The following is a 27,957-nucleotide window of genomic DNA, read 5'->3' as shown; positions in this document are numbered from 1 at the left end:
TTTATATGTCTTTTTCTTCCTTCCATTTGTATTGCTATCCTTATGGTGTGAAACCATAGGAGTCCTGTTTCTTAGAAGTTTATCAAAGATGTGTTTGTTTTGGCTGGGCTCAGGTGTATTAGGAAGTGGATCGTGTCAGTGCTGTAATTCAGAGCTTTGTTTTCCAGTTAAGTGCTGCCCTGAGCAGAATTCTAATACAGAGCAGAAGCCAAACTGAGTGCAAACACATGCTGCTCCCCAAACAAGAAGGTATTTAACTTCTTACAAAGAAGGACTCTTCTAGTGAAAATTTCTCGTGTTTCAGAAAACTTCCCAGTAACTCCCTCAGAGTTCTAGGTGGTTTCTTTTCTCTTTTCATAGAATTACTTTTTTTTCAAAACAGTATTTTCTTTGAACCCAAGTCAGCCTTCTCACCACCAGTGTGCTGGCATGATGACAGTTTGTTAAACTAAGTATTAGTTGACATGGAGAGAGCAGGACAACTGCTACTAGCTGGTAGCTAAACTACTCAGGTTGGATGCGGCCGTTGGAACTTAAGTCCTACTTTCAATAAATATTTAGTTAGTTATACGCAGCAAAAGAAGGTTTGGGAGAAAAGATCTGCTGGTCAGAGCACTTGTAGCTGGATGTAAACAGCTGAAGTTCAGTCTCAAGGTCCAGCTGTGTCAGAGCAGGGACATAAACCTCTGGATTTGTGTCTCCCTTACTGTGTGATCACAGGCTCCTACAACTGCATGTTTCATTTTAAAATTGTGTAAGTTGGGGGTTGATTTGTCTTGTCTGTTATCTAAAACAGCCCATAAACAATGGCTATTTAGTCAATATCCCATTACTGGTATAGGTAGATATGCTTTGTTTCTAATTAAACATTCATCGAACACTGTTGCTTACCCCCACAACAAATGGTGGACTTTCTAAGTTCGTAATTGCTTTCACTAATGCTGCTACTTTCCTTCGTAAGACTTAACGTAAGACAGGAATTCACAACTAAAGAATAGCTGTGCAATGCCTAAAGCGATCTGCATCATGTATAGATTTTGGTTGTTAATGGCACTATGTGTGGTCTGTATAGTTTTTCCTGTCCTTGTTTACTCTTTTTTTCAAAATAAAATTTAAAGAGAAGAGTTTATTAGCTCCTGCTGCTTACTCTGTACTTTAAGACATTATCCGCTGTTTGTGGCATTACAGTAATCTCTATAGGCATTAAGTAATTGATGTCACAAGCACAGGATTATAACCATGGCTCTGCAATTTACATAACAATACACCAAACTATGAAAAACCTGCATGGCAGTTTGTTACCAAAACAAACCCTTTAAAATGCTGAGATAAATTGTGGGATGAGTACCTCCAGAACCCTTGCTGCATAAGTACATATGCTTCATTTGAAATATGCACATAGCCACAGCCACCTTTTTGTTAGTGGAACTACAAAGAGGCTTGATTCCAACCTGGAGGTGGGGTCAGACCATGGAGAAATGGGCCTTATTCTCTTCCTTCATTTCTTGCAGGCCCAAAGCTTTTGGGGAAGAGCAGAACAAATACAGGCAAGGTATTGGCTATATCATCCATTCTTTTTCCCCAGTCTTTACTGGGGCAGAAATACCAGTGTTTGTGTATGTACTCCATATACTCACATACTCTACACAGGCTGCAGAGTGACTAGAGCACTGGCTATCTGTGCGTTCGTCTCAGCATTTTGGGCTTGAATTAACAAGGAGGATAGAAGCCTATGAAATTGGGAGCTCTGAGTCAAGTTTGCCAGTTGGGTTCAATAAAGTGATTGGATTTGCTTGCCATATTTTGACTTGGGTTAAAAAGAGGCTTATTAACTAATCAAGGATGTCTTTTTACATGCACATCTGAGAAGATGCACTGTATATGCATAGTATACATCATCAAACCATGAAGTTGCCACGAATCTACCTTTGTGTTGCTTCACTGAAGTGCATAAGGATGCTTGTTATTTTACAGATGCAGAAGGACAGAAAACTTAAGAGGCTTTCTGTCGTCATAACTCTCATTGGCAAAGTTAAGGATCAGTTCATTCCAAAGCGGTTCGTTCCTCCTCTCCTTCCTTCCAGAGATAAGATAATCTTAATGACTTTTTGTTGTGATTGTAAATATTTATAGTGAGCTGATGGGCTTTTTTTTGGTTCCTAGTGGTTCAGTAAGAATCTGGATACTATCTTCATGAGTGCTCTATATGTAAATAAGGCAACCTATAGATAAAACACCAGTAGATGTCACTCAAGCATATGTGGAACAGACTGTGAATTTGTATGACCAATAAAACTGAGCGTGCACATTGCAAATGGCCTCCACTCTGCAGCTGCTCAGGTTGCTCAGCCTCCCATGGCTGTTGCTTTGGGCAGTGATCTACTGCTTTTGGTAGTAATCTGCTCACCAAGGCTTTGGGGCTGTGACCTACTACTACTGCCATAGGTACTACAGAGTGTTTGTATGGGTGCCCAGAGATACCTCACATGGCTTTTCAATCTTTCCTTAACCTTCATTGCATTAATGTTCTTTCTAAATAGCTTTTGAGTACAACAGGACTGTAAGAACATTATGCATGAGTGTTGTGTTCTTGACATAAATAGTCGAAGGTGGGAGAAGGAGAGGTCTTAGCTACTTGTTTGGCAGTGTTTCTGAAAAATAAGAAAGTACCATGTATCCTTGGCACTTGGGTTTTGGGAAAGAAATATGCAGGTGTCAGATATTAAGTAGAATATGTGAACTGGAAGGATGAGTAAAGTAGCTTAATGGTTTGGCGCTGCCTTCCATCATTTGGACTTGGTTTTGATTCTAAACCAGAATCGAGTTACCAAATATTGCAATAATCAAATGTCTGGAGAGGTCACTGTTAAAATGGTTTAAAATGCTCATTATAGCTCTTAGCGTGAGCGATAACATATCCCAAACCAATTTATAAATGTTCTCCCACACCTATATTATCAATAATTGATTCCACAGAGTAGGCTACAGCAGATGTAATTTACTAAAATCCCAGTCAAGTGTCAACAGGCTGACTGGTTCATTTTATCATTATACCGGGAAACTTCAGCAGCTAATTGTAAAGGAAGTACAAAATGTGAGATCTTGCTTCATTATATGAAAAAAAGCCTGTGATTTCAGGATGGAAAGAAAAGATTATTGCTTGGCATAACGTGATTTAAAAAAAAAAAAAAAGAATTTATAATCAAATTATATTTGGACTTGGTTTTGATTCTAAACCAGAATCGAGTTACCAAATATTGCAATAATCAAATGTCTGGAGAGGTCACTGTTAAAATGGTTTAAAATGCTCATTATAGCTCTTAGCGTGAGCGATAACATATCCCAAACCAATTTATAAATGTTCTCCCACACCTATATTATCAATAATTGATTCCACAGAGTAGGCTACAGCAGATGTAATTTACTAAAATCCCAGTCAAGTGTCAACAGGCTGACTGGTTCATTTTATCATTATACCGGGAAACTTCAGCAGCTAATTGTAAAGGAAGTACAAAATGTGAGATCTTGCTTCATTATATGAAAAAAAGCCTGTGATTTCAGGATGGAAAGAAAAGATTATTGCTTGGCATAACGTGATTTAAAACAAAAAAAAAAAGAAGCTTTAAATCATCAAATTATCCATTTTAACAGGATTTGAATTAGTAGCTTATTGGGGTCATTACTTAAATCGAGAGTTTCTCTTTGGAGATAAGTCTTGCACTCTGAAGGGAAGGAGGGTACAAGTAGCAAAACTCACATCTGTCTAGTTTCTCAAATGCAAAATGCTCACTGAATTATACTTACTTTTTTCTAACACCTTCCTTTATCTAAGCCTTCATTAGGAAGTTTTGCCAGATGTTGATTAGCCCTATTTCTTAAACTGTCCAACAACAAACAAGTAAAAGAAAATTTACACCCCTCTATCACAGAAGCATCTTTTGCATAGGAGCAAAAACCACCGAGGTGCACAGCTTGTCACCCATCAGGTAGCAATGCAAAAGGATGGGAAACAGCCTTCAACCTCTCCCTCTCTGCACCTTCTCCCTCCTCCCTCCCCTCTATTGTAAACCCCTCCAGTGCAAAACCAAGGAGGCTTATGGTGGTGCTTGTGGGCAGCCATGTTGTGCCATCCACACCATGCCAAGTTGCTCACTTGGGATCTCTTTGATTTTTTTCTGAACTTTTGGGTTTTTTCATGGTACAATGTTACAGGATAGCTTTCAAAAGCATTGACAATACAGAGTGTGGCAATAAAAAAGGCCATAGAACTGTGAAATTCACCTTTCAATACATACTCAGCTTTATTTTGTGAGAACATGCACTGGTTTCAATTACTGTTATATCAACACAGTCAGTTTATAGAAGAGAAGCGCTAATAAGAAGTTAAAAGGAAAAGGCACAATTAGTAACAACTTGTGGCATATCTTCCAGGAAAAAAAAATCATGCACTTGATTTAAATTTTAAACCCTCTGAATTGCATAGTAGATTGAAGGTAGTAGGGAGAGACACCTGTTCAAACCACATTAAAATTAGATGGAAGAGATCAATAGCAGAAACCAGGCTGGGTAAAATACATTTAGTAAGACAAAGTCCTCCTGTGGTCCCAGAGAGTCCATTTCAGCTTCGTATGGGTGGACTATGGCAGGAGATGTTAGTGAGATGGGCAGCCTGCCTTTGGGTTCATAGCTGCAGAAAACACTGCCCGCAGAGTGAAGATAGTGAAATGGCACAAACCCAACAAGAGCTTTCTAAAGCTGAAATTGATCTCAGCTCTGGGCTTAGGAGTTTTATATGGAGACTCAGAGCAAGGCAGGTATAGATGCCCTTGAGATCTAGAGAAACCCTGCCAGAGCATGCCGTCTCCTGGGACGTGGGTGCACGGGACTGCTGAAGGAGCTTCCAGCACAGCAACCTCATGTGTGTGATACCTGGGTGGCTGGCTGCCACCTCCATCTCTGCTTACCACCTCTGCTGGATGTTGGGGGCTTGGAGGTGATGTGCTGGGACAGAAGGCAGGGGTAAGGATATCTTTTGGATCCTGGCTGGAGGAGGAGTGTAGGAGTAGGAAGATGACTTTATAATTGCTTTTTTTTATCACTCTTTCTGACTATATTGACTTTATACTTGACACAGCTTTGGCTGGCAAGTGAGGCCCAGATACATTCAGAATTAGATATGACTAGGCTCATTCTTACATGAGAAGAAAATCATCGGTTGCTACAGAAACAGCTCCGTATCAGTCTCGTGGGGCATCTTTGCATCTGGCTTTTTTTCCTTCTCTTTTGCTAATCTGTAGATAAGAGTCAAAGCAAGTGCAGCACATCCCACATCTATATAAAAGGTTGGAGGAACTCTGCAGAGAGCAAAGTGTGAAAGAACATCTCGTAGATAAGCTAAACTTAAATGAATGAGTTAATTTGCATCCCCCTACAATATTTTTCTAGTTTTGCAACTCTCACTCAGTTAACTGAGGTGAAAATTAAATGACACCAGTCAGTAAATATTTTAAAGACCACCAACCTCAAGGAAGAGAAAGGAGGTACTCAGAAAGGGAGTTACTAAGAAAAATTTAGGAAATGATCCGAGGGGCAAGTTAGAATCTCTGTCGAGAAAATTGCATATTGCAATGGAATAATAATCCAGACTCACTTTCAGGCAAGTTGTTTAACTTGATAAAATAAGGAATTAGTTAAAAATAAGTATATATGATAGGTGAACAGGGACCGTTCTGCACACTTCAGACCAGCTCACCAGTGAGGTTTTTCAACTGGTTTTCTAAAACATAATGAATTCTTGATGCTTAATAGATTAATATTTATTGAGTGAATCAATGCTTAATTTATTAAAAATTTCCCTTCCTTGTATTTTAATATGATTTATTACTCATCAGTGCTTCTTGCATTAATTAAAGATTGTGTTAATTTTGTGGAACTGAACATGATCTGCTGCAGGTTTGCTGCAGAGCCCTAATGCACGGTAGGGACTGTGCCTCTGGGTAGTACCAACGATAGAAAACTGCATGAGGTGGGAAGCCGGTATGAATCGCCAGTGGCCTCTTCCTGCCTTTGGGCTTTCAAATAGCCAGCAAAGTGAAAATGAAGATGCTGCCCCTTAAAGGGTAGGACAGGATTATAGCAGTAGAGATACTGTGGTGATACAGGGAATCTTTCGGTTTGCCTCTTATAAATTATGGCTGATGCTGTGGAAATCATTTTAGTGATTCTCATGGAATGCCTTTTTGTCAACGTAGGTGAAATCCAGTCTTAGCGATATGGGAAACTGTCACCTCTCGCCCGACCAGGGACGATAGTCATTACATTTCAGTGCTCAGGTTGTAAGTAATTCTTGGGACAGTAGGCTGCCTGAAGATTGGGATAGTCCCAAGCATCTCTGCAGGGGCAGGTGTTTGAGAAGTGGAAAATTACTAAAGGCAGAACAAAAAAAGCCAGACATCTTGTGAGATGAGTCTTTCAAGAAATCTGTCAAAACAGGGAGAGGGTGATCATGCTGGAGGGGGGCAACAGCTGCAATTTGCATCTTTCAGCACTGAAGGGAGAAGCAAATATATAAAGCCCCACAGCCATGATACTTCTGATGCAATTATTTTATTAATCTTTGTGACACTTGTAATGTCTCTCTCTTTAAATTAAAATTCTACTGCTTTTAAAGCTACTCGTAAGTGTGTCTGTATGTTTTTCAAAAAAATCCATCCAGTAACTAGACTGCTTGCATCCAGCTGAGCCCTGGAAACGGCAGAGAGCTAGCCCCTGAGACCTGAGAGCAGGCCTGAATTTCTGGAAAGTGATTGGATCCGTAATTGGTGCATTTCTGCATGTTTAAATGCATGATTCTGGAATGCACTTTGCTGTTTCCTCCTCTCCAGGGCTTGGGTGAGTGTGCACAAACTTCCCTTGCGCAGCTAAATTAGAGAAACCTCTTCAAGGTCCGCTGAAGGTCAGAGCAGTGAAATTTTTTCTCTCTCAGTGCACCGGTCAGGCAGTAACCACCGTGCTCCAGCCCGGAGCATTTGGGTGGAGCCAGTGCCAAAAACTTGGTGGCATTTCAAATCCCTTGCAGCAGTTAGGTGTTAGATGCAAAAGATCAGTGCTGCTCCACTTGAAGTCAGAGAAATAACTTGTGCTTCAAGTTCCACACATACACAAAGACTTCCTGGATCTGGGATTAATTTGTTTTTTCCAAGGCCAGCTTGAAGGCAATGTCCAAACAGGAAAGAAGCTACAAACTGAACATTTGACTTGTAATAATTTCATTTTATTTCCCATTTTGTTTAGCCTATTTTGTTTTCCTCCAGTATCAAGTTAAGCTATTTAGGTTTTTATTTAATGTTTATTTTTATCCTAGTTAATAGACTCAAGTCAGGACCATGAGCCAGTTGGGCTACATGCCTTTCCCTCTATTCCAGGTCTCTACATTTTGCAACCTTCTTTCACACAGGATATTTATATTCCACCTTTTTTCCCAGTAGAGAAGCTTTCACAGAGTATAGGCTTTGGATATATATTTTCTGCTCTAGCTGTTCATTAGATATACAGCATTTGGAGTTCCGGTTGTGCTGAGAAATGTAAGCAAAGCTTTTGGCCCAGTGGGTGCTAAGCCCTGGCATTTCGTAGCTTTATATATGAATCAGGATTAAGGCACAGGATCTATAAAGAATTTAGCTCATTAGGAAATGTTCCGTCTTATGGCTCCCACTGGGGAGGCGGGTCCTCTGCTTACACTATCGCTTACTTTGCTTTATTGCTCCCTGGGAAAGGAGGGTGGGGTGAGCAGACCCCAGCAGAGTAGGGACAGCATTCCTGAATGGCTCTTTGCGGAGGTGACACAAGGCAGTGGCAGGGTCTTCTGCTCCCTTTTACAATTACCCTGGCACTCCTGGAAAAAGGCTTCGCATAGGCTTGCCTTAGTATTTGATAATAAAGCAAATGTGATCAAGCACACCGCTAAGGTCATACTCAGAACGACTTGTCAGAGTTAAGAGAACAGGAGTACCTATGAAAGCAGACAGGAATGGATTTTGTCACAAATATGATTTGCGTTGTACAAGAGTTAAGGTACTGAATGCCAGGAAGGATTTCAGAAAATGTGTTTTTTCAGCCTGACACCCCACTCAGCTTCCCAGTAGGCCACATTCACTGTTGGGCATATAGCTCAAGTATATCCAGTGGATGATCAACTGTGTCCATAGCCAGTGAAGCTTTACTTACAGAGAAATGATAGGCTTGGAAAGGAGTTTCATCAGTCATAATTTCCAGGGAAGAGCGTTCACGGTAGGGAATACCAAGTCAATGTTTCCTCCTCAAGGACTTTTAGCTGTCACCCAGGGAATACAGTGAATGCAGTGATGAGAATTAGATTAGAAAAAGATCAATAGGGCTGACAATAAATGAAAGTAACACAGACATTATTGAGCAGATTAGGAGAGAGAAATTAAACTCGACAGTATAATCATCAATGCCAGCTAGACACACTAATGTTGGGCAAAGTTAGGGAGAAGACAGTAAGTTAGGAAGTGCTATGAAGAAGAGGCAGGAACAGTCTGTTTGTGAGCTGGGGAAAGCCCTGCTGGTGATGGAAAGCTCTCAGCTCACAGAAAGGTTGAAAAGGATGATAACAGTCCAGGAGCACATGAATTTCAGTAGCAGGCCACAGGGAGGCAATGGTGGGGAGGTCACCTAAGGCTGGGAACATGGACTAGGCAACAGCCTTGACTACATGTTACAGGGGAAAGGGAACCTTGGATGCACCCCACCATCATCAAGCCATTGGTGGGATAGCTTGTTCCAGGCAAAAAAAAATTCCTAACCTTCTTCTAGTACAGATTGGTTTACCCTGTGAAGGTTTGCAGCCCTTCCAGAAACCACTCTTCCATTTAAATTTGATTATTTGCCATTATAACTGCCTGTATTTTGCTATCTGTACAAATACCCAGCGATGATCAAGTCTGGCAAGCTTTTGGGGTGAGGGATATCTGGTGGCAGAGATCCATGGGCTGACTGCGCTCAGCATGAAAAGAAGCTTTCCTTTTATCAGTCTTGAGTTTGTCTAGATCCTCTTACATGTCTTTGAAAGGTTCACCCCAAGGCGATATAATTGTGTTTGATCACATACAGGCTATGAGTCAATGACTGATATGAATAAAGAACTTAGAATTTCTTGTCTTGGTTCCTTGTCTTCTTCCCTGTGGAATCAGAAATCACTTTTATAAATATATCGGTCCATCTGTGCTTCTAGCTATCCATTTCAAGTATATGTTCCAAAAAAGAAATAGTAACACTTTATGAGTGCAAATAAAAACACATTAAAAGGACTGAGCAAGGGGGGTTTTTTCTTCCTCATAAAGTACATGTGGATCCCATCCAAAAGAGTTACTGTGAGCCATGTAACTTGTAATTAATTCTGCTATAAATGTCAGAACACTTATTTTGCAGGTCTAAGCTGACCCACTAAAATTAGTCCCCTTTTAACAATTTCTTTTATAATTTGTTTTTCAGCAGAAACGGCAGCTTGACCTCCTGACAATAACCAGCCCTGGTAAGTGAGCTCTGCCGCATGGCTCTCTTCTTTTTCTTAAAGAGATGGTTGTCTAAATGTGTTTTTTCCCCTGTCTCTGACATGCAAAATGAAAAACACTGTTCCCCAGAAAATCTTTCATGTAATAACAAGTGACAGCTATATTGTGCTTGGCAAAGCCCCGGGCAGTTATCCGTTCACAGAGCTGCCTCTTCAGACCTTTACTCTATGAATTTGAGTGCTGATATTTCTTTAAGCCTCCTGGGGTTACAGTTAGCGGTATGTCTGCAGGGCAGATGCCCTCGAATTCACAATGTGTGTTCAAGTATCACAGAAATGCAAGTTGGACTTTCCTTGGTGGCAAACGTGAGCAGTTCAGGGAGCAAGGAGACAGTGGCCCTCTGTGTGCGTGGTGGGAGACAGGAGGTCCAGGCTTAGGTCTGGAGAACCCCAAAGCGGGTCAGAAAATATTTAGGTAAAATTAAAATGCTCTAAATGATCTGCTTCATAATGGCTTTTGTCATTTGCCTATTGAGGAGATAAACCAAAACGTGTTGCACAGGGAAAGTGCTGGGCTCTTTGGCATAGTGAGTTTCGAAGGTCTCAGCACCGTGATTGAAATGCAGGTCGTTTGAATAGCGCTTCTCTTTGATCTCAGCTCTTAAGGCTGGGTGGCTTTTAATTTATTGCTATTTTTCTGGCTCAGTTTCTTTCCGTTAGCTGCTACAGAAGTTTGCTGCCCACCAGCTTCAGATGTACACCGTGCTTGAACGGTGCTACCTTTTGGTTAACTTTTTCAATTTTTCAGATGTATGTACGTATTAAGCTTTCAGTTTGGCTTTAACTGGGACTAATGAGTTCTGGCTTTAACTGGGAATAATGTGTTAGCGAAATGAACAGGTGTTATGGGAAGTGAACAAAATGTGACACACATTTGCTTGGATAACAATTTTGCATCAATAATTGTTCTGACACTCTAAATGTAGATATCATCTGTGACATGGTTTCTCCTTCACTAACCTTGTTAAAATAATAAGAATTAAAATAAGGAGGAGGAACACTTTGTTGGGACAGATGTTTGAGGCTATTGGCAATTGCATCACATTTTTGCATGTTCACTTTTCACGCAGTTTGCAATTATGTTAATGTATGCTCGGGGCACTTGCTGATAAAAGCAACAATACAGTGTGATACAGCCATTGTCACTATTCTGACTGTAACTTCAAGGACAAACATGGCACATTTTTCATTTTTCGTATCTTCAGCATTCCCTATTTCTAGAGGAAAAAGAAAAATATCTCTGAAGGTCTTAATCATAATAAACACTCAGATCCTTGATAAGGGCACCAAAGTCCACAGACTTTTTTTTTTTAATAAGAGAAAAGGAGGCTTGGGGACCAGAATAACTTAATATGAGGCTTTTCTGTAAAACAAATTTATGATACCTTCCTCATAATTTCAGATACAGTATTCACTGGAACAATGAAAGGGTTGACTAAGTTGAGTTTATGCATAGATGTGATCACAGTAAGTAGCTATCGCTTCAGATCTCTCAGTTTAATACAGCAATCTACTAAATCAACACAGCAATTAGTTGGAAGGATCAAAATAGCTAAATACTAAACCAGCTTTCAATAACTGCACAGGTAGACATACTGCACTAAAAGGGGGGAAAAAAGCTTTCCATAACATGCATTTTTTCTGAAATGCAAGTTTTACCCTTTGACATTTAGCCAGAAATCTACAATAATTGGCTACATGGGGGAAAAAAAAAATATTTGTGCCATGATTATATAGTTGAGTGATTACTGTTCTGCTTTCATTAAAGGCATTTTGAAAAGAAGCCTGTTGCTGGATCAGGCCAAACTTACTTGAGAGCCTAAAGCTGAGATTTTTCAAAGAGGCTGAAAGAGTTAGGCACTTAATTCCTAGTAGGATTGGAAAACATCAACCTGTGGATTAAAGGGTCTAGTTTGGGCCTTACAAATACAAAAAAAAAAACCCCAAACCACCATAGTCTTGAGGCTTTTATCTATCTTCGGAGACTGCAACTTTTAAATATTCCATTCTATGGGTCCTAGCTCTAAGATCTGACAACAACCACCTGCTTTTACAGAGTCATGATATCGTTTATGATGGCTGAGATCAGCCATAATCACTGTCATCCCTTAATTTACTGATTCAAATTAGGGACTGGGATATTTATTTGCAGCTGTTAATCCTTTGGGAGTTGTTCCTGTTCTCCACCTTGCCGCAGGCAGGCAGCCTTCATTTGTGGTGGAGGTCACTCAGCCTTATTTATAGTATGAAAGTCCTCCATGTCTCACAAGCGGTATCAGCCACCAAAGCCTTATTGCTTAATTGTAAGAACAGACAAAGGACTTCAAAACCAGAGGTCACCTCTGTGATTTGCACTTCTGTCATGACAAATACCATCTTTCTTTTGTGTGTGTGTGAAATTCTTGAACTAGTTTTTGTATGTTTAGTTAATAATAGCTTGGTGATCCCTTGCACGTATTACAACAGCTCTTCTCCCTGTGCCACTAAAAAAATTTCCAAAAATTGATCAGCCAATTAATGAGATTAATTGCAAGGTAAAATAATGCCATTAATGTCAATAAAGGGCTGTCGAGACACAAGTGCCAAAACATTCAAAAGAGAGTTTGTGGGATCACAGAAACCTTAACGTTACCTCATGCAGTCGCACTATTTCCCCTGACCGTGGTTGTTGCACGATTCCCCAGGAATCACGGATGGGTAGGAAGCAGTGCTTGTTCCTCATGCCCTGAATCCCCACCCTGCCCACGCTGTGCCGAGACCACGCTGCGAGGGCAACTCGCTGCTGCCTCTTGCCTTACTCCAGATGCTTGACTTAAAAGCACATTTGTATGTTAAATTGAACAGGTATAGCTCATTAATATGTAACCTGGACTGAGGGCACTCTGGAAAAAAATGGAGGGAAAAAAGAAAGGAAAAGGAAGAAATGCAGAGGGTGAGAGCTGCAGCTCCAGCTACAGATTCTGTATGCAACATACAGCACCCCTAAGAAAACAGCTATGGAAAGCTCCACAATGTACCCCAAACTGGAGGAAGTCTTTGCTTTGCTGTGGGTCTCCAGAAACAGCCAGACACAAATGATGCATAAGCTGGGAGCGAGCCAGACTCCCTCACACTCAAATATATTCCTTTGAAGTAACCGACACCCATGTAAAATGTGGAGAGGAGTTCACTGCTCTGCCTTACTGCTGAGTAGCTGGAGGAATGTTAAGTTAAATTTATCAATGCTCTCGCCACACTCCTTTCTTCTTGCCCCTTGACATGTGAGTTACAATTAGACTGTAACGCGCTGTACGGTTCAGGGTGCCGGAGTCGGAGCTGATGTGCGCAGCGGGGTGGGGGAAAGATGTTAAAAATTCATTAGTAGCTGGCAGGGACATGTTGGCAGGGAGTGGGACATAATGAGGTTTAAGTTTTGGTAATTTAAATTTTCTTTAAACTTAGTTTTACCTCTGAATTTGATCCAAAACATTTCCTTAACACTTCCTCTAGTTGACTTTGGGTTTTAGAACCAAATCTTCAGGTGGTTTAATTTGGCCTTGCTACGCAAAGGAGCTGAGGATCTGCCCTTAATTTCTACATGATCAAGTTCTAGTAATGCTTTGAACATGCACCATACAATCACATCACATTTTGTGGTAACCACTCAATAGTTGCAAATAAGATATCCCTGTTTCCATAGCTTTTCCATGGAGACAAAGCTTTTTGCATCTCCTGTGTTTACAATAATAATGCAGCTTTCCAATTTCTCTTCTCAGTAAGGTAAGTTCATCTCCCACTGAAGTATTTTTTAATTATTGATACCATAAATGGAAGTGAGTTGGAAACTATTGGCTTTGAAAATAGCTAACATGTGATATTATCCAAGAACCATCAGGAAAATTCTTTTGAAATTCTCTTTGATTCAGCTGTCCTCAGGGCTTTATCCTTCTCTACCGGTCTCTCTACTGCCAATTTAAAATAACATTCTCTTGAAATCAGTGCAATGTTAGGGGAAATTCATCAGCACCGTAGGTGCATGTTTCCCAGATGTATATAAACGTACTACATTTGGCAGCAGTAAATTGATTGCATTTAAAAAACCTGGGGTAGTTGAATATTCCATAGTGCCCAGCTTGGCTACAGCATGGAATATAAAGTATTTTGAGTTTCTTTCAGCTCTGTTTTAGGTGAAATAAAGTAAGAGCTGACTCCATAATTTCTGCCTTTTGATTTACTCAGATTTTCCTCTGACCACATTAGAGGTTTACATGCAGGGACGAGTAAGATATTCCTAATCTCTGTGGGGCAGCACTAAGATTTGATCAGAAATGTTAATGAATTTGTGTGTGCTTCCCCCTAATAGTCAAGCTCTTACACTTTCAAACAGGGAAAAAGATTGATTTTTAAAAGTATTTATCAGACTGATCTATGTGGTGAAATATTCTCCCCCCCCTTTAATATCGTCAGTGCTGCATGCTCTAAAAATGTCTCCATTTCATAAATTTGTGATACACTGCTCCACTGAATTCTTTTAAGGTGGCTTTAGTTTCTGCCATACATATTTTACTGCTTTAAATTATAGATATAGGACTGTTGCCTAGTTAATTTCCTCTGGTTAGGAAAATATATTTCTACTCTCCTGGCATTGCATAAAGTGATATGTGGGATTTGCTGTATTTTTTAGCTGATTTAAGTTTTGCATTTCTACATATTACTGCTTATGAGTTCTCACATAAAACCACGTAAAGGAAGGAGAAGTTTTATAGTATATTTGAAAGTTTCATTTAACTATAAATTCCACCACTAAGCCCCCCTACAAGACTTTTCCATTACCTTCCTGGATAGTCTGGCTATCTACTTCTTTCTAATTCTAGCATGAAAATAAAATGAACTCAAAGTCATGAAGCTATAAGACAGGTATTAGTAAAAATGATACAGAGTAATAAAATGTGACAGAAAGTTGTTTGCTGCTAAAACTCGGGTACTATTTTTGCTAGTCCTTATTAATTAATAGTACATTGATTTTGGTCTAAGTATTTGTCAAGGGATAGCGTCTGAGTTTTTAAACAGCCTAACATAATTACTGTTCGTGTTTGTTAGTGAAGCTTCACATGCTATTTTATTTGGAAAGGTGGTGGAGAAAAGAAATTGCTTACTTTTCCAGTAATAATTGAGTTTTTTAATGCTCAGTGATGGATAGGAGTGAAACTATTTCTCATATCACTAAGACACTGGATGTTAATCCATCCATTTGCCCACAATAATGTAAAATAACTTGCGGAGACAGTACCTCATTGCTCAGGGAGGCAATAGACCCCAAATGGTTTGTTTGAACCCACAGTACAAGAATTTCTTTACCATACAAATAAAATATATATGCTGAAGTCTTAGCTCAAAGTGAAATTCCAATGTTGTCAGTCTTAGCTGAACCCTAAAACTACAGGATGAAGTTTCTTCTAGACTTGATGAAACTTTAGCAAGATGAAGTACTAACAGAGAGCAGAGAGAAAACGTGGACTTTTTTTTTTCGTGCCATTAGGTTGGTTTCAGCTGTCCTGAGGCTAATTAGGAAATTTGACTGTACCCAATTCCTCATCTTCACTGTATCTGAAGAGCTGTAAGGATTTCCATTTGCTGTGATAAGGAGAAGTAATAATGTTGCTTGTAATCACTTATTCGTGCAGATCAGTACCTTTCTAATTCTTACTTATACCTCTCCATTTGCCGGAATAACAACTGCAGAGATGCTACATACTCATTGAATGGTGTTGCTGTTCCCACTGTCTTTTCCCTGCACAGGCAGTCTTCGCTCACAACATGTCCCAAGAGAATAAGTCCACCCTGATCTTTCTGCCTCTCCCCTGACCTATCCCTATCTGTCTCCTCAAATACCATCTACATCCATCTCAAATATCAGTTCTGAAATCTACTGAAGTGACACTTTTCTGATCCAGTAATGAAACCAGAATTTTTTCCATTTAGTTGCAAAATATTTACTTTTAGGAAGGTTGTTTCATCCCCACCTTTGCATTTAAAAAAATTGACCTTTTTTGGATGCATGTAGAATAAGTGATATTTGCGAAGTCAAAATAAGACTGCAGAGAAGATATTCTAAAGGCTAATCCATTACTTTTGAAGAAAAATATCAAGCTTTTCCACAATACCTTATTATTATTCTGGGTCACCATGATGTTTCCATGCACCTTGGCATGTCCCTTTAATTGGATCCTTACATAGGAAGGTCCAGCACAGTTGCATTGAAAGCTGACATTTCTAACTAACTGACCTTTTCAGGCCCAGTGATACTCCTATAATGATTATCCTCTAGCATTGTTTGGACACAATACCACATACTTCACAGCACATAAAGAATATGTTCTTTGAGAACTATTCAAAATGCCCAATCTCAAGTTAGCAAAATGAGAAAATTGGGTGCAAACATTCATCAGAGTGTTATTGTGCAGGTATCGATTTGAATGCCCTTTCATTTCTCTGGGAAAAAGTGTTGTATTATAGAGCTCTAAATTAACTTCTGTTCTGTTTTTTTTTTCCCCCAGTACGTATAAAAAGGTCAAATTCATTCATAAGGCTGAATAGATTTGCAGGATATAAGCAATAAGATAGCAATCAACCTTCAAATAACCTTTAAAGAGACAGTATCTTTTCTTATGAACAGTAATTGATCTGCTCATTAAGTCACTGCATACTCTTTGGGGCTCACCTAGGCAAAAATGTGCAAGACCTGTGACAAAAGGATGTCAGCTAGAACAAACCAGGAATAAATCCTCATGTGGAAATACACATATTTTACGGGTTTTGGAGGGCGTAACGTTGATGAAGGGATTGACATTGCGATGCGAATTCCTTGACTTGACTGTCATAAGGCTGAGTGAAAAAGACATAGAAAAGACCTTGAAGTGTGAATTTGGTATTAGTGAGGACGATGATAGCATGTTCATACATGCCCAACACCTGAATACATCTTCAACTTCCCTTCTGAATTTAGTGGCTAATATGGGAGGGTGATCATTGCAGTTTGCCTCCGGTCGGTGTATGTATAGGGGGGGTGTACGTATAGGGGAACTTCTGCAAGGGAGCCTGCTACACATTGCATCTGGCTTGCCACTGTGTATTGCAGTCCCTCTTTTAAGAAAAGCCAGATTGTCAAGTAATGGCTTTCTTTGCACCATGAGTGCTTTTTGGATGTATCAGGGGCTAATCACCTCTGCCTATGCAGAAAGAAAACCTGCGTCCAGCTTGCTGTAGTGCTGATTCCCCGACTTCAGCCTGCCGTAACCTTCACACGATCCTGGGCTGTGTCTCTGCAGCTCCTCTTGTATAAGCAAGAGCGGTTAAAGGGCTGCTGGAAATTTTTTCAAGGAAGCACTATTTAGACAGAGACTCGCTTAAAGAACTGGGATTGTCGATTTAAGATACCAATCGGAAGATTAGTGTTCTGTCCATGTCCGTATTTCATTTCTGCATGTAAATCCATGTTATGTTTTTAGTTTTATTTTTATGAATTGCACATACGCTGAGGACTATCTGTGCATAATTGATTACAAGGAGTTGTCTTGGTTTTTATCTTTGATCAGAATTTTCAGAAGCAGCAAGTATCCCAGGTGACGAGGCTTTTTATGTTGTAAATGTTTGCACATAATGCTTTCTATTTTACTTCACAATGTGCAGAATGAGTGTCTGGCTGATTTAGAGAGAGTGAAAATGAGCAATTCTGTGCACAGGTGTATTGTGCTCCTTCTCTTTTTGTGTAAGCTTGAGGAAAACTTAAAATAATCTCTTTTTTTCCCCTCCAAAAACCCCCACTCTTTCTTAAGTATCAGATTTTTTTAGGGAGAATGGAAAGCTTCTTCCTTTTTAATGAAATTTTAATTTGCAAGGGCATCTGTATGGAAACAGTCTCTTAGGAATATTTTTTTTTTTGTTTAATTCTCTGCTGAGTGACCTGAACAAGACTTAGTGAAAATCTGTCTATTTAAAATCTAGAAGACAGCAGAGGATTATATTGACACTACAAAATGGAGTACAGTGCAGAAATGCATGAGCTAGCAGAGACCTGAATAGCAGAGCTGTGCAGCTCTCAGCAGACTCACCAGTGTGGGTCCAGATGCCAACAAGCCATGTTATCTGGGTGCTATGCCGGAGATAAATAAGCCCTGACTCTTTTTCTTTTTTTTTTACTGGCTTTAGGGTGCTGTCATTCCAGTGCTGCTGAATTGCACCTGGACCTGAACCTTTGCTTGTGACTTTTTTTTAACCTAGATGGGCACATACAGCCAACTGTGCTTCATTTCTATTTTAGTAGCACCCATGTACCCCAGTCCACAAGGATGCCATTGTGCTGGATGCACAGTGTGACACCAAGGTGCCCCTGAATAGTTGGGGACTTAAATAGATAATGCAAGGGGCAGTGGGCACGAAACATGGAAAAAGAAAGTAAAAAATAAAAGATGACTTTAATAGAACTGCATTTTATTTTTGAGAAGTTGCCCACTACTGTCTTTGTTCTTCTAGACTCCTGGTGCGTCTTTGCTACCCCTTTCCCCCAATCTCCGGTGTAACAGAAAATGGCAAAACAGTGATGATTATATAGCTACAGTGGGTGGGACTGAGGAAGAGGGGAGCTGGAACTGCACAAAGGACTTTTCCTTAGCTCATTTGTTTCTAAGAATTGTCAGTGGTCTCATTTTTTTGGTATGCAGAACATTTTCTGTTAAAGCAGTCAGCCAAGGTCACTGGGAAACCCACAAGAAAGGCTAACCTAGAGCCTTTATTATTATTTTGAGCTTGTAACTTGAAGGCACAAAGGAATTTTTAGGAGAGATTTGAATGGGGAAGGTGTGATGGTTTTGTGAATTCAGACTGAAAGTGCAGGATAACCCATGGTGGAAAAGCGACTTGTTCATCACACAGCTCAGTGCAGTATTGGAGGGAGTTACCTGAGATGCTGCTAAATGAGATAACGTGAGTACTGTTAGGCAGTAGTATCACTGCAGTGTCCTTAAAAAGCAGGTTAAAGGAAGGTGAAATACTGTTTTAACACCACGGTCTGCTTCTGACGTTGCAGCTAGCTGTGGTATCTGTACAAGATGCTGCACTGGACCATGTAGATGCTGTGAGTGCCAGGACAGAGAGTGCCAGCGGAGGAGCAAGGCACAGGAGGGGAAGGGACACAAGGCAGTATGGGGTAAGGGCTGCAGTGGGGTCTGGGGAGGGCAACATAAACCGTAAAGTTGTATTTGCTGGGCCATACAAATCAAAATGAAAATAAGTGTGTTCGAAATATCTAGGAGACAGCAGGTGATTATATTATTCTTGATGTTTTTATTATATTACCTGCCCTGTTACACAGCTGCATCCATTGTCCTTATCCTCTGGGGACTACTGGAAGGAAGAATCATCTGTGGAGGCCCCGATTTTGCTGCCCATACTCAGGGCAGTCTCAGAGCTGCTGTCATCCCCTGTGCTAAACCCGCCTGCTTGCTGTTCCTCCCAGGAACTGTGAGGGTGCAGGGCCCATGGCTGGATGCAAAAAGAATCCTCATCTGGTCACTTTGACCTGCTGCAAATTTGCTTTGGGATCTGATCCAGAGCTCTTAAGTTGCCTCTTACTTGGACCAAACCCCTAATTGTTATCAAAGATTTGACAAACCTGACACCAAGAGCAACTTCATGCACTGTGTTAGCATGTGATCCTGAACTGAAACCCCTCGCTCCAGTGGATGGGCTTGAATTTTGTTATTCAAGCATTAAAATAGCCTTCTCTATACAAGAAAAAAATCCTAAATGGTCTAGTTTGAGTACCTGGGGCAGCTGTTTTGGGCTCTGCGCTGGGCCACCGCCAGTAGCACAGCCAAGCAAGATGTTTCCACGTCTCTGCCCCCCTGCAACCAGGCACAGTGATCGCCTCTGCCATAGCGTTGGCTTTCACACCGGCAGTGTGGACACTTGTGGCATCTCAACAAATGCCTCCTGAAGCAGGAGCCATGGTGCTATGTGCGTTTGTACCTAGCTCAAATAGAGATGCTATATAATAGCGCTGCTACTAATAAATACAAACCGTATAGATGTCAGGTTGCCCTGAGAATGTATTCTCCCCACAAACCAGGTGGCTCTACTGTGGTGCTCAGGAATTAACTGCAGGAGTATTACTCTCTTAAGGCTTTGTGTTATAGTTCTGTTTTCTTCACCTTTAACCCCACAATGGATTATGACCATACTTTCTCTTATAACTAAATGCTCTTCTGTCCTTTGACAAAACAGATTTGTGTCTTTTCATAGCTTTCTGTAGAGGGCTAATAATACATGGGAAAGCTTTACTGCCCACAGGAGACTTTGCCTGGCCGTAATAATAAGAAATGCTGTTGAAAAGTCATGATCAATGTTAATTCAGTTATTTTTCATTTTCTTTTTTTATAATGAAATCTTCTACTTTGTGCATTTTATCCAGTGCTACCCCATGAATTGCTCGTTGGAGAGAGGGGTCATTGGTTATAAAAATGAGTTCTTGTTGTTTGTCCTCATACAAAAGTAACTGCAATATTTTGAAATGATGAATTTAAGGGAGGAAAAAAAGTGGAATCTCGGATGTACAAAAGATGTAAATATTGTTTTACAGGTTTTATGGTTCCCAGATGCCTCCTCTAATTGCATAGCTAACCCTGAGTTTATTAAGTTATTTTCCAGAGTCAAACTCATTTGTAAACACGTCAGAATAAAAACTAAATTTAAAAAACCAAAACCTTTGGATTAGAATTCTGGAGTGATAAACAAACTAATTTGGAATGTATTTGCATGTAATTTACATGTGCCAAAATAGGATTGCATGTGGATTGTAAATACAGTTCTTGAATCTATTTAACATTACAGAATAGCACAGAAAAAATTAATTGTAGCTTAAAAAAAAAAGGTTAAAATAATAAAAAGATGGCTTAAAATGGCCCATGTTTGAATGTGATTCAATGTGCAGAAACTGGTGAGGAGAGATAAGCACGCAGAGAAAGCTGTAAATTCTAGCAGCAACATCTGTAGTAGTTAGAATACTATGTTTTATAGCAATCCCTTACCTCCCCCCATGGACATTACTATGGCATGCAGTATATTTATTATTCACTTTCTGCAAGAGATGTTTTCATAGCACAGCCTTAAAAATAAGGTCTGTTTCCTTTCTTTTAACATTCAGACTTGTTCAAAGATAATGCCGTCAGCTTCCATTTGAAGTATCTTGGCCAGTCTGGCCTGTACACTTTGGCAGAAGATAACAATTTATAATTATCCTGCTTATTACAGTGGTACCAAAGGACCAATCAGCAGGTAAATCCTCCACTTTGCTAGGTACAGTCTCCATCTGGAGAAGACCTGTTGGTCACTGGTGTCTGACCACATGGAGCTGGCAAGGTCTTGTCAGGAGTGTCGAGGTGCTCGGGGTGCAAGAAGATTCACGTGCTGGTTATTTCTGTTGTTGCACCTGCCAGAAGGAGGCTTTGACTGAATCCTCCACATTTTCTCCACCCAAATTACTGTATGTCAGGAGGCAGGATGGAGGATACCATCTATGCCTGCTGCTTCAGAAATATGCAGGACAGAGGGAAACATCATCTGTGGAGATCTGAGGTAGAAGGAGTGACATCAGCCATGATAGGTAGCAGGTCTTGCTTTGGCTACTCAGTGTAGGCTCCTGCTGTCAATGTTGAAATGTATTCTGGGCCTTGGGATTAAAGCAACCATGGTTTTGAGGGAAGAGGAAATGCTCTTTGGATAGAAAGGGATTGAGTAAATCCGAATGTAAGGACTGAACTTAGTAGTACTGAAATGCATTGCTGGAGTTAGGGGGGAAAGGATGCTTTATTTACTGTAAAAAAAAAAAAAAAGTAATGCGTGTTTTCAGGTTTGTCTTCAAATACCAAGGAATATCCTTTTCTCTATTCACAGCCTAGCAGCCTGGAGTTTAAAAATGGCAGCAAAGTGGTCCTGCAATATTTGATGTAACAGGGTCTGTAGAGTTCATCAGTGTTGAATCTCACTTGTTTTCAGACTTTGCTGAGAATAAGTAAAGATGTAGGGATTTCCCCTCTGAATCCTGTGATTTTTTTTTCCTACATTGTCTTAACTTCATACATTTTTTTTGCTTTTTAGACAAGGCAGAGAAAAAAAAAATAGGAGTGGAGGGAGGAAAAGCAAACTTCTTGGGGTAGGAGACAGAGGTTTGTCGTGTATTTGCTGCTCAGCATTTTGCTTGAGTACCATGGAAGAATATTTATTATCAAGGAGGACCAGGTGTCAGGAACCTTTCCATAATTTTTTCAGGTCATAATACTTCTATTTCAATGTGCAGATAAATGTCTCTAAATATTTTCTTGTACTTCATATCATTTCATCTCTAGAAGAAATTAATTGTAGCTTTAAAAAAAGGTTTTATTTCCCATTTGGCTATGAGCCATTTTGTATATCTGCTTTAAATGTTAATTATTAATTAGTATATAATCTATTTAAGTCTCTTTAGCTGTCCATTTCTTCTTCTTCTAAGGCAGCTGGATGAAACAAGAAAGATACATCATTATATAGGTGATAAATTAGCCTCTTATCCCAGGAGAAGACAGTTTCTCAACACCAACATTGAGATATACCACGGTCTGGAGTGGGGAAGCCGCCCGGCTTCTGTCCACTTGGTGTTTGATACGTAGTGTGAGTCTACTAAGATGGCTTTTATAATTAAATCATTGGTAGTAGTGGAGCATCATTCCCGTAACTTCCATTCTACCAGAGCTATTGTTGCTGGTGAATGGACTTAGTGGGAGGTTGGTGGTAGGTTAAGTGGTTTTAAGTTGCATTTCAAAGTGAGAAGTTAGAAAAATAGCAGGTGATACTAAAAAAAAAAAGTAAAATCCAACAAGTAATAAAAAGCTTTTGCACATATCCCAAGTGAAGCAAATCCCTTATATGAAGATCAGTGAAGCTGCTGCACTAGTATGTCTTGCAAAATCTGCTGACTGAATTGATTGTTTGGCAGGGGGGGGTATGTATCTTTATACAAATGAATGGCTTCTTGACAGAAAATATGTCATGGCTACCTTTATCAACTGAGTCCTGAAGATGAAATGTGAGGCTGGCAATTAGCACCAATGACCAGCTGTGAAAACAGGAGTTTCTCTCATTTATTTTAATTATATTCTTGTTCAAATATTTACATATTTTATCTCTTACTTATTGCAAACTTTATTATAATTTTCAACAGCAAAGGAGACACTTTAGATTAAAATTTTGTATATTTGTGTATTTATCTTGCTTTATTTCCCAAGTTAAATGCAAAAAAGAGCCCTTGTTTATATGAACAGTATATATGGACTTACCTATACGAACAGTTGAAAAGCTGGCCATTAGATTGCATAGCTCATCAGTCTAGCTTCAAACCTTACCCAGCAAACAGCTGAATGACTTCAGAAATCTGCAGCATGTTCCTGAAACTTTAAATTATACCATTGTGTTGCCTGATGCAGCTTAGTGGTTCACAGATCAATGGCTGGTGAAGCCGGAATAATTTCTCTTGTATTTTATCTGTATCCGTTGTTCATAGATGATCAGTTCCAGAAAGAAACACTGTGTCCGTGCTGATATTGCCTCCAAAAAGTTCCCTCACTGGAGCACAGACACCCAGTCCAGTTCAGATGCATGTGCAAATGCTATAGAGTTGAATTACAGATATGTTTGTAATACTGCCAATAATATGGCCTGATTTCTTTTATTGTAACTCAAGCTGTCCTGTGCTGTTGTGACATTGCTAAGAAACACGGAGAAGACAGACACAACTGAACTTTTGTTCTCTCCAGGACTTGGGCAGGCAGCTCAGGCAGATGGTCCATTTGGGATCCAGAGCCAGAATACTGCATGGTCCTGATTTCCTTAAAATGTGGCTGGCAAGAGTGATGTTCATCTGTGATGGACTTACCTTGGATGATGAAATCCAGAAAGCAAGTCACTGCTCCCAGGATTATATTTCATTATATGGAAGCTAAAAGCTCCTTAAGATAAATGGATGCACTGCCCCAAATTTCTATGCAGTAGTATTGACCTAGCTTTTACCCCTCAGGAGTGACATCTTAGGGTCATTGCAAATGTCTGCTCAGAGAACAAAAGCAGTCAAAAATGCAAACGGGGTATTTGAGAATATTAGGGAAACTAAAGGACAAATTAGATGTAGCAATACACTGTTCTCAAAATAGGTGGCAGAAGTGAAAGACAACAAGGATGATCAGTAAAATGGCTTCCATCTGAAAACAAATCAAGTAGAAATGTGATTTTTCTGTAGGAACTGCCACTAGTGTAAATGGAGCTTGAACTGAATTTCTAAAGTTCATGGGATTTTTTTCATAGTTAAAAAATGCTGCAGCCACTGCTGCATATCTGTATTTTGACCCACATGATGATGGATAAATACAGCAATAAATACAAGTTACTGCTGGCCCAGGGATCATAACAAGTTCATATTCATTAAGGGTGAAGAGAAGACGATTGCAACCTGTACTATGGTTTGCTTGAGAAGGACTAAATTCCCACAGCTGTAGAAATTTCTTAGCAAATATTTGAACAGAAAATGTGCTTTTCTTCTTCTTTTTTTTTTTTCTTTAAAGAAAATGTGTATCTCCAAACCCACATGCTTTGACATGAAAGAAAATAACTTTAGCTAGAAATCCACCCTGGTTCAGTGATACAATGAAGAGAGCATTAAAAAGTAAAACTCAAATATTTATCCCTAATGGGAATATGACATAAATAACTATCAAATATAAACAGAAGGAGAAAAAAAAGAAGAAAAAAAAAGGAAACAAAAGACATGAAAGAAAATCCACATGGGCAAAACTAAAAGTTCTAGTTTTAGTATATTTGCTAGGATCTCTTTTATTCTAAACAGACTAAAACTCTACAGGTTTTAGTTCGTAATGATGATGCAGAAAAGGCAGATGTGTTCAGTAAGAGTTTCTTTTGGTTTCTGTCACCTTGGGATAAAATGCTTTCAAGTCCAGTAATAACTGAAAAGGATGTTGTTCTAATCTCCGTTAGGGATAAACACTCTTAAATCAGCAGATTGAGACAGACATTTCTTGTACAGGAGTCCTAGAGGAGCTGGGATCAGCTCAGACCCAGTGCCATTGCTAATGAATGTATCTTGGAACTTGGGGGGATTCCATTTTATTGTGCAAATACTCAAAAAGGCAACTAGTGTGACTCAGGTTAGCACAGACTGGTATTTTGACAACAACCCCCATGAAACTAATTAAAAGACTGATGGAGGTTCAGTTAGCAAAAGTTAAACACTAATGAAAGGCAGTCAGCGTTTCATGAGAAAGAGGATTTGTCAAAGAATTCATTTCAGCCTTTGCGTATGTTATATATTTGGTTGATAAAGTTAGCTGCATAATCTTTTTAAGGTGTTTGATTTAGAACCTTACAACTTTTAAAAAATATAGAACGTATTAAAGAGGTTAAAGATCAGTCAACTGACACATCTCACAAATCACTCATCATGGGGGAATCTCACTTGAATAGGGCTCTTTTTAATGGGTTTCTTTTCACGGTAGTGGGCCCAATGCTATTTCTAATGATGATTTGTCGGTGATTAAAACATCACTGTTGAGTGGTAAAGAAAGATGTAGAGAGGTTAGTCATACAGTGCAACCTTGATCTCTTGATGGGCTGGATCCATTCACACAATACGCATTTCAATATAGCAAAAAACAGATTTCTGCTTCTTAAAGCCAGGAATGCAGCCGAAGCCTGCTTAATGGAGCAGTGCTGACTGAAAGAATTTGGGATTGTGTTTGTCAAGTAATTAAACTGGATGTTTAATTGGCCTGGAAAGGTATATACCCAAACCAATAATATTTTTTTTTCTGAATATACACAGGGAAGTAGAATGGCTCAGAATGTCAAAACTACATCTCAAAATATTTTATACCTCAGCATGGGCTATTCTGGTATCCACAAAGAAAAGGCACTGAAGTATCGGGGAGTTGAGAAAACATTTTAAAATATAAGACTGTAAACTCTGTTTGGCTCACCAAAATTGAGACAGGGAGGTGATGTGATAAGCATTTGAAGGTAGGCTCTGAGTCTACTGATAGCATGTGTGTGTTTGTTTTTTAATACAGACAACTGATCCAAATTACTTTTTTACTCATATGTGATTTATCTTTTGTATAGCAGCCTTTCGTGCATGTACGTGTTTGTATCTGCATAAATGAGAGCTACACTCAAAGGCTTTAATGGAAATTATGTCCCTGTGTACACACAAAATAAGAGGTCAATTTACAAGCAAGAACATATTTACAGCAAAGAACTGTCAAAAGATATTTTGTGTATCTCTCATAATCCGGACCAGAATCCCATGGCAACAGGCAAAGGTCTTTTGTACAGCACGATACGGACTTCAAAGTGTACTATTTACAGTAATATTAACTACACTGGATGGTGCATGAGCTGGACTGGTGTTCTCCAAGGCTGGCTGAAATGATATGAACTTGCTTACTATGAAGGGATGAAATCATTGCTTGCCTGAGTTTAGATTCAAGTAGGTAAATAATTTACAGCTTTGTTTTGCTCTGAATCTCTATATAATGCTCAGACGCTGTCAAAATGGGCAGAGTATCAGAGATAGATTTCTGGGAAGATCTGCCCTTTAGTCAAAGGAGATAAACATATCTGAGCGTTACCAGGGCGTGATCAAAGTGAAGAGTTATTATGCTAGTAGAGAGCAGTATAGTTAGAAAAGCTACCAAGCAGAAGTGATAACAGTCAGAGTTTAATAGAATATGTGAAGTTTTACTGTAGTTTCAACACAAGAGCAGAGCTCAGAAGTAAGCTCTCAAATACTCAGTGTATTTTTTCCTGACTTTTAGGTGACCAATTACGCTATGTAAGCTAGTAAAAATATTTCATGCCGTGTTAAGCAAGGAAGACATAAACAAGAGAGCAACATGGGAGTAAAGCATAATAATTTGTCTGCTGAAGTACTGTGAAGTTAATAGCACTATATGGACAAATGAGAAGATGCATAGAAAACAAAAAAAGGCTGGATCAGGCATAGCATTGAGCAGTCTACCAAAAATGACATTTCTGTTGCACTCCCTTCCTCTTCCACTTCGAACAAAGTGTCCAATGTGATGAGCTACAGCTGGAAATCTTTGGGCTACGTTGCAATGTCCCAGAAAAGAAAAAAGCTCTTGAAAGCACGCAGAATAAGGAGCGAACAGAGCAGGCATGCTTCTGAAACAAAACCATATTGCTCTTATTTCAGAGTCACAGTGGAACTGTGACAGCATCTCACAAAAGTTAAAGATCAAACTAGAAGTGGGGAGCTCACATCGCTAAACCAATAACATGGAAGAAAAATAGCTTTCATGAAGTTGAACGTTACTTTGCTGCTTTACAGGACCTTTTTATCTGGGTGGTTGGAAGTTTGTGTTTCCCCTTAACAAGGCAAAAGAATTTAATGGCTTTATATTGTTTGGAGTTGAGTGAGTGCCTGCAGGCTTGCTTGATGAGAAAAGTGACACCCTGAGGAAACATACAACAAATTGCAAACAAAATCCTTATTAGTAGTGGCAGTTACCTCCTGGAGTAGGATTGATTTGGAATCCCTGTAAGGATAGTGCTCTCCTCGCTCAGCCAACTTGACAAATAAGAGCGTTTCTTAGGAGTTCATATTCAAGTTGTGTTGGTGGTAATAGAATTTAAGTTTCAGATTCAAAACAATTAAAGCAAGGTACTGAATGTCACTGTGCCTGAGAGATTCATTTTAAAAGTTACACGTACACACCTTTTCTATTGCAAATGCAATAAAAAAAAGCTGCTGCTTCTGCTCATCCTTAGAGTGGTTATGAAGAGCAACCAGGATTCAAAGATTTGGGATGCCCCCAAAGAATGACAGCATTCACTGTGGGGATCCATCTTTTATCTCAGCTCAGAAACCCAGATCATTTTGATGCATCCTCTGCCATGCTCTGGAATGTGACAGGAGGACGTAGAGATAGTCTGGACTATTTGACAACAGCAATGTGAAGCAGCAGACATGTTATTTTGGAACCTTTTTTCCTAAAAAAAACCATTATTTTTCATATGTAAGCAGTGTAATAACAGCGTTGACAGGAATCAAAACAATCTGCAGTATTTGTTTCGTTTCCCATCAGCCACTACTTATGTCACTGCAACAAGAAGTGAAAAATACCAAAATGTTCATTCCTCTTTGCCCCATACAACTGAAATATCTGAAAACATTTACTCTGAGCATGCAAAGAGGCTCTGGAGTGGAGACAATTGAGAGAAATACTCGGATCTAATCCCAACTCATGTTTCTCAAGCTCTGTTTACATTAG

At 39.5% G+C, this 27,957-nt stretch overlaps 1 protein-coding gene across 1 annotated transcript in view; it reads left to right on the top strand.

Annotated features, from left to right (window-relative positions):
* Window positions 1-27,957, top strand: part of AGBL4 (ATP/GTP binding protein like 4) — a 974,636-nt gene that overhangs the window by 510,729 nt on the left and 435,950 nt on the right. Inside the window, exon 7 of the mRNA XM_009287480.2 lies at window positions 9,514-9,553. Within this exon, the coding sequence (XP_009285755.2) occupies window positions 9,514-9,553 (40 nt within the window). The remainder of the gene's footprint in view (window positions 1-9,513; window positions 9,554-27,957) is intronic.

The sequence above is a fragment of the Aptenodytes forsteri genome, unplaced genomic scaffold, assembly GCF_000699145.1.
Source record: "Aptenodytes forsteri isolate BGI_AS27 unplaced genomic scaffold, ASM69914v1 Scaffold119, whole genome shotgun sequence".
NCBI lineage: Eukaryota > Metazoa > Chordata > Aves > Sphenisciformes > Spheniscidae > Aptenodytes > Aptenodytes forsteri.
This window is presented reverse-complemented; position numbering and strand designations above follow the sequence as displayed.